Below are 20,691 nucleotides of genomic sequence, written 5' to 3' on the forward strand. Positions count from 1 at the left end.
TCTGAGCATGTGCTAGTGTTGGACTAGGACCTAGGAGACCAGGGTTCAAATTCCCACTTGGGCATGAAGCTCCGTGAGTGGAATTGGGCCAGTCAGTGCCTATAATCCTCAGCTTTCTCACCTACCACACAGGGTCGTTGTGGAGAATAAATGGGGGGGGGGGGACCATGCGTACCACCTTGGGCTCCTTGGAGGATTAAGTGCAAGATAAATGCAATAACTAATAACTCATTAGTCTTATGTTTGGAATATAGTTAAAATACGAAACATATGTTATAGCCAAGAACACATTTTTAAAATGTCTCTGATTTATTCTCTTTTTTCCCCCTTACTTTGTCTCCCCTCTCCTTCTCCCTGCTGCCACTTCGAAATTCTTCATCAACAGTCTCGATCTAGACAAGAAGACCCCGAGCAGCTTAGGTTGAAACAGAAAGCCAAGGAGGTATGTTTTTTCCCCAAACCGCCTGTCGTATTTATCATCTCAGTGCTGCATTTGTTACATTTTCACCTGCGTAATAATGACTGCGTTCCAAAACAAGCATAGGGGAGAGTAAAAACATAAAGGAAAATGGTGACTTTTTCTCTTTTGCCAAACACAGATGCAGCAACAGGAACTAGCACAAATGAGACAGAGGGATGCCAACTTGACTGCCTTGGCTGCAATAGGACCCAGAAAGAAGAGGAAAGTGGATTCCCCGGGCTCTGGATCAGGGACAGAGGTACAAGACTACAACTCTGTTTGTACATCATTGGATCCTAGACTTCTGATGGCTCTGGTACCGCTTCAAACTAAACTGAAATTGGAAGCACATTTCACTCTTGCCCAACACAGATTTTCTTGTTGCGGGTGTGAGAGTTAGAATTAGCCACCCCAAGTTTAACAAAGTGTGTACCACCTATGCAAGTTGCAAGTCTCATTGCTGGTACACTTTCCTGCACCACTGCTGCACATCATTTAATTACCCTTGAGTGCCTTATGCTATATATCTTAAATTTCTTTAAACCTATCTGCCATGTTCTTTCTTACAACTGTGTAAGTTCTGACAGGCACAATATTTTAAGAGGCTTTACTGTTAAGTTTATCTCAATGTCTTTGGACTGATAATTTCAAGATGTGTTGGAGCAGATTCTTCATCTGTCTTTTCTTAGTGGTGCAGAATGTGCAAAAAATAATAATCTTTCTTGATGTGAAACAGGATATAAAGTTGGCATTTTGTGTATGAGATGTAACCTCTGGAATGCTTCATAATGGTTGTAGTTCCCTTAAACAAAGGGTTGGAGCCTCAATATATCCGATCTGCAATTCCAGATGCCTCACAGAAAACCTTTATTAATATAAAAGCAGATATCTCTGCCAATTTGTTTTCTTTATTGCTGTAGCAGCAGTGGAAGAAAATGGGCTTTGAAGTTCATCTTCTTCTGCATAGCTCTTGACAAAAATGATTTTCATGTTGCAGGCTTTCCTGCGAATAGCAATTTGGATAACACTCATTGAAACAAGTTTCCATTTTCTCTTCTAACAGAGGCTTTAATTAGAGGCAGAAATTGAGCAGATGCACTCTTCTAGTTCTGTAGTGTGTATTAGTGGAACCTGTTGAATTCCTGCCTGGGGCAGAGCGACAGTTGCACAGTACTAGACAGTAGTAGACGGGGTGAGCTCCTGTTGCTTGGTCCCTGCTCCTGCCAACCTAGCAGTTCGAAGGCACGTCAAAGTGCAACTAGATAAATAGGTACCGCTCCGGCAGGAAGGTAAATGGCATTTCCATACACTGCTCTGGTTCGCCAGAAGTGGCTTAGTCATGCTGGCCACATGACCCGGAAGCTGTACGCCGGCTCCCTCAACAAATAAAGCGAGATGAGTGCCGCAACCCCAGAGTCGTCCGCGACTGGACCTAATGGTCAGGGGTCCCTTTACCTTTACCCCAAAGGCCAACAAAATTTATTTTGGCACATGGGGTAGAAAATCCCATAAGCAGCTCTTTCCCCTCCCTGCAGTAAAATATACAACAGCAATGAATTAACTAAATTGTTGCCCAAAATCAGCTGCTTGAGGTAGTAGTCTCACTTTTTTTTTTACAGTAGGACTGGCCCTGGTTGAAGGCACAAAATGAAAGTGCAGAAGCTGATAAGCCTATCTAGAAATATCTCTGCAAAATTCCCCCTTTCTAGAAGCTGCAAGTTTCTCTGGCGTGTGTTTATATTGTTACTAGTAAATATTTTATAAATCTTACATAGCTTTTATAAATCTGAAAAGCATTTACATAGGTTTTATAAATCCATTTGAGTCCAAACACCCATATCTAAAAGGGCACTGCAGTGAATTCCATGGGACTGTTGTCTGTGAAGTCCTGGGGAGAAGGGAATTGAGTTAAATCAAGCTCAAAGCTTACTTAATTTTAAAAACTTAAGTTGCGTTCTGAACAGTAGTAGCACGTAGACAGATGTGGAAAAATAGGGAATGCAATAAAATTATCATTACTCAAACTTGGAGCAGTGATCCAAAATAGCATTCATTGTGTCTAAGTCCATTAGGTGTGCTGAGCAAATTTAGAAGTAAGCTGTGTTCAGTTGGGCTTACTCCCTAGTTAAGTCATTTTAGGATCGGAGTCTAAAACAACTTACTTCCAAACCTTACCATTAAACTTGCTCTCAAACCCTATCAGTCAGAATAATTATTATTATTATTATTACTATTACTACTACAATTTATATACCACCCTTTAGCCAAAGATCCCAGGGCGGTGCACAACATTAAGAACATAATTTATGCAGCATAATAAAAAACAGAATACCCAGCATAATAATAAAACAATCGTGATAACTGCCCCCCCCCCCCAATATACATTTAACAGACCATAGATTATTTAATTGCCAAAGGCCTGGGTAAAGAATAATGTTTAGTTTTTATTGAGCAATAGCACCTACTCCCTGATTAGAGGTGCAGAAGTGATCTTCTTTTCTAGTTCGTTCAGGATCAGGGTTTCTGCCTACCGTTAAAGAGAAGGACTTCAACATACCCATTGCGTCATTTTGGAAGTCTGTGTCCAGCTGCTCCATGCTGTAGGCCACATTCCAGTGGTGGGTGGTGCCAGGGGCAAAAATGGGTGGAGCAATGGATGTGAAGCTTGCTTTCTCCTGTACAGTATAAATGGGAGATTAATGTTCACACATCTCTTCGTTTGGGCAAGCAAGAGTCTTAGCACAGTGCCAGCCAGGCAAAAGCAGCCGAGGACCCGGAGCAGGATTGTCTGGGGGAGGGAGCATGGCTTAGGAAGAGTCAGAGATTGCTGGAGGGTGCCTTTGGACCCTGGACCGGAGGTTCCCCAATACCTGAGTATAGCATTGGTCCCCCAAGTACATTGTATCATGAAGCCCTAACATAATTGTTCCTCTCCAGGGGCAGGTCACTGCTAAGTGGACCAACATTGCTGTGTCTGAAAGCAGTTTCATTTAGTTCCTACATACAGTGGTACCTCGGGTTAAGTACTTAATTCGTTCTGGAGGTCCGTTCTTAACCTGAAACTGTTCTTAACCTGAAGCACCACTTTAGCTAATGGGGCCTCCTGCTGCTGCCGCACCGCCGGAGCACGATTTCTGTTCTAATCCTGAAGCAAAGTTCTTAACCCGAGGTACTATTTCTGGGTTAGCAGAGTCTGTAACCTGAAGCGTATGTAACCTGAAGCGTATGTAACCTGAGGTACCACTGTATTTATCCAAGGTAGATTTAAAATACTATGCGGGCTATTAGGATCACACACACACAAACCTTCAGGCATACAGTGGAACCTCGTGTTACGCACCGTCCTCCTTGCGAACGCTTTGGGTTACGAGCTCCGCTAACCCGGAAGTAGATGCTCCAGGTTGCGAACTTTGCCCCGGGATGCGAGCGGAAGTCACGTGCTGGCAGCACGGCAGCAGCGGGAGGTGCTATTAGCAAAAGCGTGCTTCATGTTGCAAGCGGTTTCGGATTAAAAATGGACCTCTGGAACGAATTAAGTCCGTAACCGGAGGTACTACAGTGTACATGAACATTTAACTTCTTATGTCCTTCAGTATATGGAATCTGCTTTTCATTCGTTAGAAATTCTTGTTTGCATATCAGCAAACTGTGATCAATTTAGTTACCTTAGTTCAATCTGTTACGGGATAGCCAAATGTCCTAAATCAAAGCTTTTGTTTGCTTAATTAAGAACCAGCTGCTTTGGATCTAATTGACTCGCAGCTGTGCAGCTGCTGCTGCTGCTGCTGCAGTTGACATTTTTAAACTGAGCTCCCCTTGTCTCTCTCTTGGTGCATGCACACATTGTGGGGGCGTTTTTCTTGCAGTTAAAACAGTATTACCAAAACTGGTTCCGATCAGACTAGCGTGCTGATATCAAAGGAATGTCGGACCTTAATAAGTCACCTGTAAGCAAAGCAAAAAAAGGAAAAGGGGGGGGGGAGCCAAGAAAATATAACTGCACAATTAGCTTGCGGATATGATGTTCAATATCCGAGATGATGTCAAAAGCCCAGGTTTTACCTGGACAAATTAATTTGTTGCTCTAATTGTGCAAATTCAGCTGTTTGAGCATTTCTGGGAAGCTTAAAAATGTATTGTGACAAGATTGCCTGATTAGCTTAAAGGCTCGCATAATATACCTCATGGCATTCTTGGCCATGACCCAGTTTGACCCCACACACTCCCTAGAGTTATTGAGAGGAGCCGTCAAACAGGATGCTCCGTCTGCAAAGTTTTAGCTCATACGTGAGGAGGCAGCCCTTGAGTTGGTATTTGGGCAGATATATGCAATGTTTCTCAAGGCTTTTGAGCTTCGTTTCTGCTTTTAAGCATGTTGCTTTCTGGAAGGGGATGGTCCTGTCTAAAGCAAGGGGCTTGGAGTGAAGAATTTGGCAGGGATAGATTTGAGGTGTGTGAGCCTTTGGTCCCACTGTTAGACGAGGCTGCACACTGAAGAAGGAGGGGGCAGATGGATCATGATCCTGGGGGCTGGAGTGGGGCACTACAGTGTATCAGGAAAGGAAGGGCTGAGAATCAAGAAGGTCAAAGAGTGGGAGGACAGTACCACTGTGCACTAAAAAAAAAATCCCAATATTTTTCTCAAATATGACCCTGCTAAGGCAAATAATACTAAACTGCAGCTGCTCAGTTTGTGCAAACTGCAACTTCAACTTGTACACCAATTAGCAGTCTTTCCAGGTGGTATATCTCCCTTGGTTCTTCTTCTTTTTTTTAATATAGAAAAGTCAGAGCAGAGACAAATTCTCTGGTCTATATATGCCACCTGCTGGTCTCAGCTCATTACTGCCTCTCCACATGCATTCCAAGACAATGAGGAGATGCTGCAAAACCTCCTGTCTCTTCTGATGCGATAACTCACTCCTATTATATGTTTTTGTTAAGTTGACTTGCCTTTTAGTAATTATTTTACAAAACAAAAGCTATGTGCTGCTTCTGTAGTCTTAATCTGCAGATGAAGGGCGGTATGCAAATTCAATAAATAACAACTACTACAACAACAACTACAACTACAGCAACAACACAATATGAGAAGTGATGTAATCTTAGTATATGACTTCCAAAACTGTGCCATTATAGCCCCAGCTGTTCCTTTCACCCCCTTTTAAAAAATACAGAGCTTTTGCTAAATAGTATACTGTTAAACAAATTCGCCCTCAGTCATCGATAGTTATGTTTATTGTGGGTTGGAGCAGTTGCTCCTGCCTGACATTTACCGTATTTTTCTGTGTATAAGATGCCCCCATGCGTCACAAAAGCCAAAAAGCATCTGCTCCACAGCCAGCAAGCACACGCACAATTCCGCAGCATAAGCCAAGCCACAGCAGCCCTTGCCGCAGCCACCAATCACCCACCCAGTCGCCGCTGTCAATCTTCTGCTCACGGCTGCAACCAATCGCCCGTCTCCCTCTTTGCACTACTCATGTATAAGACGAGCCCCGATTTTGAACATTATTTTACAGTAAAAAAGTTTGTCTTATACACGGAAAAGTACAAATAAAAAAAATCCTTCCAGTAGCACCTTTAAGACCAACTAAGTTAGTTCTTGGTATGAGCTTTCGTGTGCAAGCACACTTCTTCAGATACACTGAAACAGAAGTTGCCAGATCCTTCTATATAGTGAGAAGGTGGGGAGGGGTATTACTCAGAAGGGTGGTGGGAATGGGAGATTGGCAGATAGCTGGGATGAGCCTGCTGATGACTCTTAACGACTGTAATAGGTCTTACAGGAAAAGGCAAGGGGTGAGAAATGGCTTAGTCATGTATAATGTATAATAAGCCATTTCTCACCTTCTCACCCCTTGCCTTTTCCTGTAAGACCTATTACAGTCGTTAAGAGTCGTCAGCAGGCTCATCTCAGCTATCTGCCAATCTCCCATTCCCACCACCCTTCTGAGTAATACCCCTCCCCACCTTCTCACTATATAGAAGGATCTGGCAACTTCTGTTTCAGTGTATCTGAAGAAGTGTGCTTGCACACGAAAGCTCATACCAAGAACTAACTTAGTTGGTCTTAAAGGTGCTACTGGAAGGATTTTTTTTATTTTGACTATGGCAGACCAACACGGCTACCTATCTGTAACGGAAAAGTACAGTATTTGCAGAATGGTCATGCTCTTAGCCAGAAGGGCTGCGCTCATAAAAGGCTGTAAACATGGGGCACCAACTATTTGAATAGTTTTTTCATATCATAAGCTGGTCACTGAAGCTGGCTGTAAACTACCTAGGTTGGTTGAAAGTGTCCGGTTGGCTGCCCGGGATGTATAGAAGCTGAGATGTGGGTGGAGGCCAGGGACTGAGGGAATTTTTTGCACCTTCCCCAAACAACTGCTTGTGCCTCAAGCTCGCCTTGTGCTTTGTGGCTTTTACAAGCACATCTGCGTCGGCTTCGAATGGGCTGATATCTTACAGCACAGGTTCAATGTCTTGCCACATCAATACATTCAGTTTATAATGCCAGTGATAGCGATAACCAGAGCTCCCCAGTCTCTGACCCTTAAATGACTCGGGCACTCAGCTTTTTACTGCCACTGTAAGATTTGCAAATCTTGGGCCCGCCGCTCCCTATTGGTGTTTGCTTAGGCCAGCCTTCGCCAACATGGTATCCTTGAGATATTTTGGACTACAACTCTCATCAGCCCCAGCTTGAATATAGGCCTGACTTCTTTGGAAGCAGAAAGCTGAGACTCTTGCAGCGAGCCAGATATCTTCTGTTGTCTTCAAAGACCTCCTTCCTTGGAGGTTTCTAAGCAGAGGTTGAATTGGCCATCTCTCATGGATGCTTTAGCTGAGGTTCCTGCATTGTAGGGGGTTGGACTAGATCAGGCATAGGCAAACTTGGCCCTCCAGATGTTTTGGGACTACAACTCCCATCATCCCTAGCTAACAGGACCAGCGGTTAGGGATGATGGGAGTTGTAGTCCCAAAACGTCTGGAGGACCGAGTTTGCCTATGCCTGGACTAGATGACCATTGGGTCTCTTCCAACTCTACAATTCTATGATTCTAAGTGCTATAGATGCACTCATAGGTAGGCCTTTGCTGGGCGATAACATCATGAAGCATTCTCACTATCAGGGTGGCGGCGAGGGGAATCATCCAGTAGTTGCAGGACTCCATTCCCTGAAGACCTGGAAATTGTTATGTGGCCTCATTTACCTTGTACATAATACTACAAAAATGAATGTTCAGTGCTCATTAAAAAGACACCCCAGAGGATCTAAAATCACAGAATGTGCCTTAGTTTTCCTCCGACTCCTGTGTGGATTCCGTGTTCCCATGATGCTTTGGGTGTCTGGGGACAGAAGTCCCCTGGATAATGCTGCCCCCATGAGTGTGTCTTTATAATGACTTATGAAACAGATGTTGGTCCGCGGATGCTAAGGCAGACTAGCATCATTCTAAGAATGGTTCAGTTCTATGCCAGCAGGTATTTAATCTGTGCTGTTCATGTCTTTAGCGTTCTGCAAAATTGCATTAGCCTTTTACCTGCTGTCTCTATTCCCCACTTTATTTCTGTTTTAATGCTTTTAATTATTTCGCATCACTCTTTTTATTGTTACAAGCCACCTTGCACATCTCTCTTGATACACAAAGTTCAGGGTAGAAATTACTCCAGTAAAACAAACAAACAAACAAACAAATTGACCACTACGCAAGGTGGAATAAAAGTCCAGAGGTCTTCTAAAATGTTGATGGATGCTCACGCACCCTGGAGCCAGTCTGGTGTAATAGTATAGTGTTGTTTGTTTTAGGTAGGGCCAAGCTGAAACCTGTCCATTTAGAGAGCCTTGAGCCAAGTCATTTGTATTACCATAAAAGTCATGCAGAGAGTCCTGCGGTCTAATCACTTTACTGGGTTGTTGTCAGGATAAGAAATGAAAGCTACTTTACTGAAAGGGGGCTGCAGAAATGGCAAGGAACCTAGAAGGCATTTGCATAAGAGGCAGCAAACAGGAACTGCAGGTGGGAAGAACTAGCTATAATAGCTAACAACAGCAACATATTTATAAGCCACTCATCTGACTGAGTTGCTCCAGCCACTCTGGGTGGCTTCCAACAAATTAAACACAGTAAAAATTCAAACGTGAATAATAATAATTTTTTAAAATTTATATCCTGCCCTCCCCAGCCGAAGCCAGGCTCAGAGCGGCTAACAACAGTAAAAGTAACACAGTTTACATAAAATCACAATCAATTAATTGAAATACATTCTAAAATCAATTCATTCTAAAATCAATTCAGAATCAAATTAATGGCAACCATTGGGCTAGAGTTCTATGAGTTAAAAACTCCCCTATCCAGTCCTTCCTTCAGGTGTCTTCTAAAAGTCAAGGATTGTTTATTTCCTTGACATCTGATGGGAGGGCATTCCACAGGGCAGGTGCCACTACCTGTGTGCCTGTATGTTTCTGAGCACAATTCAAAGTGTGATGCTGACCTTTAAAGCCGTAAACAGCCTCAGCCCAGTATACCTGAAGGAGCGTCTCCACCCCCATCGTTCAGCTCTGACTTTTAAAAAACATCTGAAGGCAGCCCTGTTTCGGGAAGTTTTTAATGTTTGATGTTTTGTTGCTTTTTTATATATATTCTGTTTGGAGCCACTCAGAGTGGCTGGGGAAACCTGCCAGATGGGCGGGGTATAAATAATAAATAAATTATCATCATCATCATCGTCGTCATCATCATCCCGAGAGGGCCCTCTGCCTGGTTCATTGTAACTTCACTTCTCTTAGTGAGGGAATTGCCAGAAGGCTCTCAGAACTTGGACCTCAGGGTATGGGCTGAACGATTGGGGTTGGAGATGCTCCTTCGAGTATATAGGGCTGAGGCCATTTAAGCTTCCCATTCCTGACATAGAGGGAACTTTCTAAGAGATTGTTGTTGTTGTTTAGTCGTGTCTGACTCTTCGTGACCCCATGGACCACAGCACGCCAGGCACGCCTGTCTTCCACTGCCTCCCGCAGTTTGGTCAAACTCATGCTGGTAGCTTCGAGAACACTGTGCAACCATCTCGTCCTCTGTCGTCCCCTTCTCCTTGTGCCCTCAATCTTTCCCAACATCAGGGTCTTTTCCAGGGAGTCTTCTCTTCTCATGAGGTGGCCAAAGTATTGGAGCCTCAGCTTCAGGATCTGTCCTTCCAGTGAGCACTCAGGGCTGATTTCCTTAAGAATGGATAGGTTTGATCTTCTTGCAGTCCATGGGATTCTCAAGAGTCTCCTCCAGCACCATAATTCAAAAGCATCAATTCTTCAGCGATTGGCCTTCTTTATGTAGCTCTCACTTCCTAACATCACTACTGGAAAAACCATAGCTTTAACTATATGGGCCTTTGTTGGCAAGGTGATGTCTTTGCTTTTTAAGATGCTGTCTAGGTTATTCAGCTATACTGCTAGCTCAGAGAACTAACCCATTGCCCTGTTCACACACACTGTATTCCACACAGCTTCCGCCGCCACCGCCGCCAATGCTTCTCTGAGGGCTTGGAAAATAAACTAACTTCTCTTCTTTCTGTTTTCAGGGATCCAGCACGAGTGTGGCAGTGCCAGGCAGCTCTGGAGTCGGAACAGCCAGGCAGTTTACACGGCAAAGGATAACGCGGGTGAACCTCAGGGACCTCATATTATGTTTAGAAAATGAGCGAGAGACAAGCCATTCACTATTGCTATACAAAGCATTCCTTAAGTAAAAAAAGTGGAGAACATCAAGGTATTTTTGGCGGAGAAGACACCTGGGGACACTTTTTTTTATATATATTTGCAGATTACGCCTTTTTGTAACGAGCATATGGGATACTGTTTAAAAAAAAACACACCCCATCAACAAACCATCACCACCACCACTCTGAGACAACCACCTCTTTACAAGGAACCGTTTTCTAGTCCCATTTATTATAAACTCTTTGGTGTAAGAGAGAGATCCCTTTCTTTGACAGTAAGGAGACTTGCAAAGGCCTGAGGAGTCGATAAGAGGACAATTTAAAGTTTAACTCATCTCTTTGATTGAGTGGCCTTCTTGCCAAACAAGCCATATTATAGAGACTGATGGAACCGTTTAGCAAATAACCAGCTACTCTGTGTCAGATCCTGTAGCAATTTCAACATTAATTGTGCATTTTAGTTCAGTTTTACTTAACGAAATCGATTATATAGGTATATGTCTACAGCAGATGACCTCATTTTATTTTAGCTTTTAAATGGAGTCAGTTAGCAAAGCGAACTGATTTTAATAAATATTTATCTTTTCCTGCCCAAAATTGTTCAGATCCTAGATTACACTTAATTTTAAGCGTAACCTCAATTCTTTTAATCTTGTTATTATCGCTTATTAGAGGCAACCCCCCACTCTGAAGGCCCACAAAGGAGGGTTACTTCTGAATGTTGTATCAGCATCTGTAAAAATAGAAAAAGAAAAAAAAGAAATGCATTTTATTTGCTATAGTTTGTAAAGCTGTAAAGTTTAAAACAAAAAAAGGAAAAAGGAAAAAAAGAAAAAACCTTTTCAGCATAAATATATTTTACTTGCACTGTGTTTTTTAGCGAAAGTGAAAGCTTAGATTAAATAAAAATCAAAGTTGAGAGGAATCATCAAAAAAGACAGTTTCTCAGTGTGAAATCAAGTGTTGAAAAATGGTTGGTGTATTTTGTCAGTAAATGTACATAATTTTTGGCACATAACATTAAAAAAAAATGGCTATGTAAACTATAATTATTTTGCTAAAAGACTGTATGCAAGCTATGGGCTTACTTTAAAGACGTCCAGAGCAAAATTCCCCTCTTTGTACCTATTTTTTTATTACAAATATACTAATTGGTTCTTTATATTTTCAGAGGTTATTGTATTAAATTGTCTATTGATAGTACTTTTATGACTGTAAATATGTCGGCTTTCTTTGTGTGAACTCTCATGTTAGATTTTAAGGGCAGGGGCCACCGTGAACACTTTTTGCGCAAATCCTGTTGAAACGAAGGGAGCTCTGCGACATGAACTGGCATTGGGTTTCAAGGGAGCCTTGTGCGAGAAGCGTTTCCGGTGGATTGCACCTTAACTCTTTTTGTGTGTAAACTGAATGCTGATCAGTATTTTTATCAAACACCCTACAAACTGTTACACCTTTTTATTTCGTCTTTTAGGGAATAAAAATCCTGTCTTTCCATTTTATTTTCATGTAAATTTTGCACAGTTCCTTGTTCATATGTAAATATTTTACTTTCAGAAATGAAGTTTTTAATTGCTATTGTTTTATATAGGATTGAAAGAAAATTAACTCCTTTATTAAAAACAAATTTATCTGTATCTGTGTATGTATTTTTGCTCTATAAAAATACTTCTGTTTCTGGATTTATTTAATTTCTCCCCATCCCATCCCTACACTGCTACCCCCCTCCCCTTAAAAAAAAAACATTCGAAGAAATAACCTCTCTTGGTTTTAAGCAGTGTTGGGAAGATAACAATTCTTCAGGGTGATCAGTGCCTGAAATAAAATTACAAACTGTATGCCAAGGAAACTCGGCTTCTGCACTTGGAATAAATTATGCTAGTTATATAAACCTGCAAATATGTACTATGCCTAATCAGTTCTGCGTCTAAGATTCAGCTACTGTGGTATAGTGGTTAGAATACTGGATTTGGGAGAAGGAAAATTGGGTTCAAGTCCCTATATCAGCCTTTCTCAACTCCAGCTTGTAATCTGTAGACTGCATTTCCAGTTGAAGTTTCTGAATTGTAGAGCACATTTACAAAAGTCCAATTCAGATGTCATCGGAGCATGCAGTATTTGCTGTACTGCCTGGGCTTTGGGGATTTCTGGTTCCAAACAGCAGGCTGGGCATGGCTGCCCTGATAAGCGACCTTGTGCCAGCCCCGTTTTTCCAGCAGAATAGTTGGGGAAATATTTATGCCAACCTGAGCTCAGGGTGCAACGGAGGGAGATAAATCCAATAGGTAAGTTTGGCTGCTTGTTTATTTATATGATCAGGAAAGAGCATGCAAGGGGAGGAGGGGGAGAGAAGCACGGAGATTGGATAGAAACACGTAGGCTTCAAGCAAAAGAAAAAAAGAAAAAGGCAGGGAAACAAATTATAATTCTGGGATTTAAAAAGCTGAATCCTGTGTCAGCTATGTAAATGAAGTACATTTGCAATGTATGCCAATTTTCCATAATTTTGGTGGATGTTGGAAGGATATAGTGCAATGGAAGGCCACCACCACCTGGGAAATGTGGCTTCTGATATTTTCCCAGGTACTACCTACATGATTGCAAGTTTACATTTATAGTTTTAGAAACTGTTGTTGTTGTTTAGTCGTTTAGTCGTGTCCGACTCTTCGTGACCCCATGGACCAGAGCACACCAGTCACTTCTGTCCTCCACTGCCTCCCGCAGTTTGATCAAACTCATGCTGGTAGCTTTAAGAACACCATCCAACCATCTCATCCTCTGTCGTCCCCTTCTCCTTGTGCCCTCCATCTTTCCCAACATCAGGGTCTTTTCCAGGGAGTCTTCTCTTCTCATGAGGTGGCCAAAGTATTGGAGCCTCAGCTTCACGATCTGTCCTTCCAGTGAGCACTCAGGGCTGATTTCCTTAAGAATGGATACATTTGATCTTCTTGCAGTCCTTGGGACTCTCAAGAGTCTCCTCCAGCACCATAATTCAAAAGCATCAATTCTTCGGCGATCAGCCTTCTTTATGGTCCAGCTCTCACTTCCATACATCACTACTGGGAAAACCATAGAATCATAGAATCATAGAGTTGGAAGAGACCACAAGGGCCATCGAGTCCAACCCCCTGCCAAGCAGGAAACACCATCAGAGCACTCCTGACATATGGTTGTCAAGCCTCTGCTTAAAGACCTCCAAAGAAGGAGACTCCACCACACTCCTTGGCAGCAAATTCTACTGTCGAACAGCTCTTACTGTCAGGAAGTTCTTCCTAATATTTAGGTGGAATCTTCTTTCTTGTAGTTTGGATCCATTGCTCCATGTCCGCTTCTCTGGAGGAGCAGAAAACAACCTTTCTCCCTCCTCTATGTGACATCCTTTTATATATTTGAACATGGCTATCATATCACCCCTTAACCTCCTCTTCTCCAGGCTAAACATGCCCAGCTCCCTTAGCCGTTCCTCATAAGGCATCCTTTCCAGGCCTTTGACCATTTTGGTTGCCCTCCTCTGGACACGTTCCAGTTTGTCAGTGTCCTTCTTGAACTGTGGTGCCCAGAACTGGACACAGTATTCCAGGTGAGGTCTGACCAGAGCAGAATACAGTGGCACTATTACTTCCCTTGATCTAGATGCTATACTCCTATTGATGCAGCCCAGAATTGCATTGGCTTTTTTAGCAGCTGCGTCACACTGTTGGCTCATGTCAAGTTTGTGGTCAACCAAGACTCCTAGATCCTTTTCACATGTACTGCTCTCAAGCCAGGTGTCACCCATCTTGTATTTGTGCCTCTCATTTTTTTTGCCCAAGTGCAATACTTTACATTTCTCCCTGTTAAAATTCATCTTGTTTGTTTTGGGCCAGTTCTCTAATCTGTCAAGGTCGTTTTGAAGTGTGATCCTGTCCTCTGGGGTGTTAGCCACCCCTCCCAATTTGGTGTCATCTGCAAATTTGATCAGGATGCCCTTGAGTCCATCATCCAAGTCGTTGATAAAGATGTTGAATAAGACCGGGCCCAAGACAGTACCCTGTGGCACCCCACTAGTTACTCTTCTCCAGGATGAAGAGGAACCATTGATGAGCACCCTTTGGGTTCGGTCAGTCAGCCAGTTACAAATCCACTGAGTGGTAGCATAGTCAAGACCACATTTTACCAGCTTCTTTACAAGAATATCATGAGGCACCTTGTCAAATGCCTTGCTGAAATCAAGGTAGGCTACATCCACTGCGTTCCCTTCATCTACCAGGCTTGTAATTCTGTCAAAAAACGAGATCAGGTTAGTCTGACATGGCTTATTTTTCAGAAATCCATGCTGACTATTGGTGATCACAGCATTCCTTTCTAGGTGCTCACAGACTGTTTGCTTAATGATCTGCTCCAGAATCTTCCCTGGTATTGATGTCAGACTGACTGGGCGGTATTTATTTGGGTCCTCTCTTTTCCCCTTTTTGAAAATAGGGACAACATTTGCCCTCCTCCAGTCTGCCGGGACTTCGCCTGTTCTCCAGGAATTCTCAAAGATGACTGCCAGTGGTTCTGCGATCACATCTGCCAGTTCTTTTAATACTCTTGGATGCAGTTCATCTGGCCCTGGAGACTTGAATACATCTAAACTAGCCAAGTATTCTTGTACTATCTCCTTAGTTATTCTGGGCTGTGTTTCCTCTGCTGAATCATTTGCTCCAAATTCTTCAGGTCGGGCATTGTTTTCTTTATCGGAGAAGACTGAGGCAAAGAAGGCATTGAGGAGTTCAGCCCTTTCTGTGTCCCTTTTACTATACGGACCTTTGTTGGCAAGGTGATGTCTCTACTTTTTAAGATGCTGTCTAGGTTTGTCATTGCTTTTCTCCCAAGAAGCAGGCGTCTTAATTTCGTGACTGCTGTCACCATCTGCAGTGATCATGGAGCCCAAGAAAGTAAAATCTCTTACTGCCTCCATTTCTTCCCCTTCTATTTGCCAGGAGGTGATGGGAGCAGTGGCCAAGATCTTCGTTTTTTTGATATTGAGCTTCAGACCATATTTTGCTCTCTCCTCTTTCACCCTCAATAAAAGGTTCTTTAATTCCTCCTCACTTTCTGCCATCAAGGTTGTGTCATCTGCATATCTGAGTTTTAGAAACTAGATACCTAAAAATACTAAAAGCTTTCTAGGACATTTTCAATGATGCTGACCTTTGGCCTAATAATATAGCCTGGATAGCTCAGTTGGTTAGAGCATGGTACTGATAATGTCAAGGTTGCAGGTTTGATCCCCACATCCGCATATTCCTGCGTTGCAGAGAGCTAGACTTGGATGATCCTCAGGGTCCCTTCGACTCTACAGTCCTGTGATTCTATGTGTTTGTGTGTACGTATTTATTTCTGTGCTTCAATAAGTGTTGGGGAATACACACAAGTTCAGGGCAGAGGTACCTGACAGATGGGGATGAATAGCAAACCATATGATTGCTTGCATCTGAGCTCCGTAAGACTTTCTTCCGAGTAAACCAGTTGCTTGAAAGGAACTAGTTCTAATTCAAGTTCTAGTTCAAGCTTATCCTGCCCAAAAATGAACTAGTTCCTGTTCATGTTCATCCTTTTACAAAACAGACTAGTTTTCAGTTCATGTTTGTCCAGTGAACATTTTAGTTCATAAAAAATTCATTCCTGGCAAAACAGTTTCAGCCTTCATAATTTTACAAGCTGCTGTGCAGAAGTGTAAGGTCCAAAGGCGTCCTTTTTAAAAAAATTGTGCCAGATGTACAGCTGTTAAAAGTACAAGACATTATTTTTCCTACAAGAGCATATCCCTTCAGCAAGGAAGAGACAGGAAATGCTTCACATTCCTTCTGAATTCTTAGCAGCAGTCATTAAGTGTCCTTGGTGACAACAGCATCTCTGTATCTGTCTAATAAGGCCTAGAACATTGCCTTCACTTTTTGCTTTCTAACTTTATACAAGTCTGATTCATGCTTCTTTTTTAATGAAAGCTAAGATTGGGCTTCCTCCTTTGGTGGTGGAAGAAATTAATGCAAAGATGGACTAGAAATCATTCAAAGTTCTGCCCCAAAATGAACTTAGTTGCCAGATAGACTAAAGGCAATTATTTTCATTTTTTTAAAAATTAGTTTTCCAATATTATTCCAACAATAGCCCCATTATAACAATGCCAATTCATATCTAATTAATACAATTATTAATACAAATTAATCAAATACCGGATTATACATTTTAGTTAAAGTGGCCCCGCCCCATGTGTTACATTTGATGGCTTTAGTTACTTGGTGGCTTCGCATGTCTTCAGACCCTACCCTGAGACACACGGGATATTAGGTTATGCCAGGCATAGACAAACTCCAGCCCTCCAGATGTTTGGTACTACAATTCCCATCATCCCTAGCTAACAGGACCAGTGGTCAGGGATGATGGGAATTGTAGTCCCAAACATCTGGAGGGCCGGAGTTTGCCTATGCCTGGGTTATGCAGAATGAGGGATAGGCTATATAGCTTGAAAGTAGAACAACTGTGTCACATGCAACAGGTAAATTCCCAGCACCTCCAGGTAGTTGCTTCCTGAAACCCTGGCGAGCCACTGCCAGTCTGTGACAATATTCAGCTAGATAGATGTGCTTTTCTGACTCAGTAGAAGACAGTTTCCTGTGCTTTTCCTTCCTTGCACAAGGAGACTGGAATGGATACAGGTGAGTGGTGCATGTTATAAAAGGAAAGGGAAAATATATAATTATGCATTTAAAAAAGCACAAATCCAGTGGTCTGTATATGCCATGTATATTCTTTTTAATGTACCTAAAACTGCTAGGCACTCTGCGAAATGGAATGAGGTAAAACAACGTCTGCAGCTATGCTTATACTATGAAGTGAAGACACGGTAGGAAGGAAATTAAGGGGGGAATGAGTCACTTGAATGTAAAAACAAATGAGAGTTGGATGTCACCTGGAAATTTTATTCCTATGATAGGGAGCTTCAACAGTAAAGAGATGCAGGCAGGGGGTAGAGAGAGCAATCATGGGTTTCAAAAGACAGCAAATTGACTATAAACCTGCTTATTTTGCTAATTCTGCTAGTAATCTCCCATGTGGCAAGAAGCCTCCAGTTGACTGTAGCAGCTTAAGGTTTCAACAGCTGCTACAATCACTGTTGGACAGCCCCATCTCCTCCCTCACTGGTGATTTCCTGTAATAACACATTTACCTGTTCTTCTTCTGTAAGTTGTAAAGTCACAAAAGAATGGGAGAAAAGAAAGGAATAGGGGTGATTTCAGTCAAAACAATAAGCCACAAAATTTAGTAACTACTGTATTGTAGAATTCAGTATTCAGGCTTTCTAGCTCCCATGGCAGTGATGATAGCAGGATTTCTACTTTTGGGTGGGTGGGTAAGGCTTCCTTGTTGCTGTTTATCTTTTCTTTTTTGTCTAGCAAGGCTGCTGCGCCTGTTCAATCTTCACTGATTTGAAAAATTTGTTCCTATGCCTTTTGAGGCTAAGAACTTCCAAGGTTAAATACAATTATGAAAAAAAAAGCATTTAAAGCAATACAGTGGTACCTTGGTTTAAGAACAGCTTAGTTTATGAACAACTTGGATTAAGAATGCTGCAAACCTGGAAGTAGGTGTTTTGGTTTGTGAACTTTACCTTGGAAGCAGAACATGTCCCGCTTCCTGTTGAGTGTGTTCCATTTGTAAATTGAGTCCCCTGCTGTTATGGGAAAGCATGCCTTGGTTTAAGAATGCTTTGGTTTAAGTACGGACTTCCTGAATGGATTAAGTTCGTAAACCAAGGTACCACTGTACTGGAACAACAGAACAGCAATAAAACAGCATGTTTAGCGCACAGCTGAACAATGCCAAAGACTGCATCTCAGGCAAATAAAAAGGCCTGTATCCAGCCATCCACTTTCAACATAAGCTATGGTTTTCCCAGTAGTGATGTACGGAAGTGAGAGCTGGACCATAAAGAAGGCTGATCACTGAAGAATTGGTGCTTTTGAATTATGGTGCTGGAGGAGACTCTTGAGAGTCCCATGGACTGCAAGAAGATCAAACCTATACATTCTTAAGGAAATCAGCCCTGAGTGCTCACTGGAAGGACAGATCCTGAAGCTGAGGCTCCAATACTTTGGCCACCTCATGAGAAGAGAAGACTCCCTGGAAAAGACCCTGATGTTGGGAAAGATGGAGGGCACAAGGAGAAGGGGACGACAGAGGACGAGATGATTGGACAGTGTTCTCGAAGCTACCAGCATGAGTTTGACCAAACTGCGGGAGGCAGTGGAAGACAGGAATGCCTGGCATGCTCTGGTCCATGGGGTCACAAAGAGTCGGACACAACTAAACGACTAAACAACAACAACAGTGCTAGGCAAGCAGGGGCGGAGGAAGGGGGGTCCAGTGGGGGCAGGACGCCCCGGGTGTCACCACTGAGGGGGGTGACAAAATGCCGGGTGGCACTCACCGTGGGGCCTGCAGTGGGCCTGAGCCATGCGTCCCTCCTGGGAGTGAAGCAGTGTCTTGGGCGCCTGCAGGCTCCACGCTGTCCAAATGGTCCGTCCGTTGACTCCCCCTCAGCTGTAGGGTGGCAGAGTGGGAGGAGGCAGGCAAACTCTTCAGAGGCCCTGGGGAGCGTCCTGCCCTGGCTGGCCCCGCCCCTGGGCACAGGGCACGTGCGCTGCCCTAGGTACCTAATTGGCTTGCTCCGTTACTGCAGGTGAGCCTCTCTGGGGAGGGCACTCCCATGATGGGATGCCAAAACCCAGAAGACCCTTTTCTTCATTTCCACCCATTCAACCTCTTGTTTGGGGAACAGGGCACCTCAAATGACCATTTCAACAATTAGGTTTGTTAATGTGGGGTCAGAAGGTCCTTTTGAGTATGGAGATACGTCAGCTGTAGTTCTCCCTGTCTCTGCATCTCGGCAACTGCAGCTGTTAGGCTCTGGTAAAAGGTAAAGGTACCCCTGACCGTTAAGTCCAGTCGCAGACGGCTCTGGATTGTGTGCTCATCTTGCTCTATAGGCCGAGGGAGCCGGCGTTTGTCCGCAGACAGTTTTTCCGGGTCATTTGGCTAGCATGCCTAAGCTGCTTCTGGCGAACCACAGCAGCGCACGGAAACGCCGTTTACCTTTCCGCCGGAGCGGTACCTATTTATCTACTTGCACTTTGATGTGCTTTCGAACTGCTAGGTTGGCAGGAGCAGGACCAAGCAATGGGAGCTCACCCCATCGCGGGGATTCGAACCGCCGACCTTCTGATCAGCAAACCCTAGGCTCTGTGGTTTAGACCACAGCGCCACCCGCGTCCCTATGTTAGGCTCTGGTACTGGTGTGCAAAGAGCTATAAAGCTCAGGACCAGGATGATAGTGCTGGTTTCTGCAGCAGAGCTCCTTTTACTTTTTCCTGTACAGTGGTGCCTCGCAAGACGAAATTAATTTGTTCTGCGAGTTTTTTCGTCTTGCGATTTTTTCATCTTACGAAGCACGGTTTCCCAAAGTCTTCAAAATCACCAAATTCTTCAAAAACCTCAAAAAAGGCTACCACACCGCGTGCTATGAGTTGCTCCTCAAAGTCACCCTGGGTATTAACGGTTTTAAGAAAAAGGAAACAAACTTGCAAGACGTTTTCATTTTTTTCGTTTTTCGTCTTGCAAAGCAAGCCCATAGGGAAATTCGTCTTGCGAAGCAACTCAAAAAATGAAAAACTCTTTCGTCTTGCGAGTTTTTTGTCCTGCGAGGCATTCGTCTTGCGAGGTACCACTGTATCTTTTACTTTTTTACAGCAGCAGCAGCATTCCAGCTCTCTCTTAGTGAAATTCCCATTACAGGTATAAACACCACTGGGTTCTGTTTTTCAGAGTCTTTATTATTTACAAAACTTTACACTGGTCATTAATAAAAGGAAAAAAACCAAAACAAATAGAGGAACATAATCTTTTTCGCTTTTTAGCCATCTGGCCAGAGAAATAATGCTGACTCATTCACATACAGTGGTACCTCGGGTTACAGACGCTTCAGGTTACAGACTCCACTACCCCAGAAATAGTACTTCGGGTTAAGAACTTTGCTTCAGGATGTGAACAGAAATCGCGCGGCAGCGGCGTGGTGGCAGTGGGAGGCCCCATTAGCTAAAGTGGTGCTTCAGGTTAAGAACAGTTTCAGGTTAAGAACGGACCTCCAGAACAAATTAAGTTCTTAACCCGAGGTACCACTGTACTCATTTACACTGACCCAGACTTAGTTGATTGCTTGCCATGATAAGGATACCTGTTGCTGGGGAAATTTTCTGTTGGAATATTTCAGCATTGTCTTACTCCTTCTGTATCCAACTGCTCATTGTGCTCTGTAGGGGGCGGAGGTCTCCTGCAGATAGCATCTCAACAGGAGGTCTGCTCTAAATGTTAGGCGCCCACCCTTTGGAACTCCTTCCCATTACACATCAGACAGCTGATGTCTCTATTATCTTTTTGGCAGCTATAGATGAATTTCCTTATGTATCTGTACTGCAGGCTTGGGGAACATT

The 20,691-nt window shown here is 43.2% G+C and overlaps 1 protein-coding gene across 3 annotated transcripts in view; it reads left to right on the forward strand.

The window, feature by feature from the left end:
* TAF4 (TATA-box binding protein associated factor 4) overlaps positions 1-11,814 on the forward strand; it is a 78,664-nt gene extending 66,850 nt beyond the window's left edge. For all 3 annotated transcript variants that reach the window (XM_081011057.1, XM_081011058.1, XM_081011059.1), the window contains 3 exons: positions 386-442; positions 600-719; positions 10,040-11,814. In XM_081011057.1, coding sequence (XP_080867183.1) covers positions 386-442; positions 600-719; positions 10,040-10,207 — 345 coding nt within the window. In that variant the 3' untranslated portion in view covers positions 10,208-11,814. The remainder of the gene's footprint in view (positions 1-385; positions 443-599; positions 720-10,039) is intronic.
* The last annotated feature ends 8,877 nt before the right edge of the window (positions 11,815-20,691 follow it).

The sequence above is a fragment of the Podarcis pityusensis genome (assembly GCF_964106645.2).
Source record: "Podarcis pityusensis genome assembly, chromosome: 6".
In the NCBI taxonomy this organism is placed as follows: Eukaryota; Metazoa; Chordata; class Lepidosauria; order Squamata; family Lacertidae; genus Podarcis; species Podarcis pityusensis.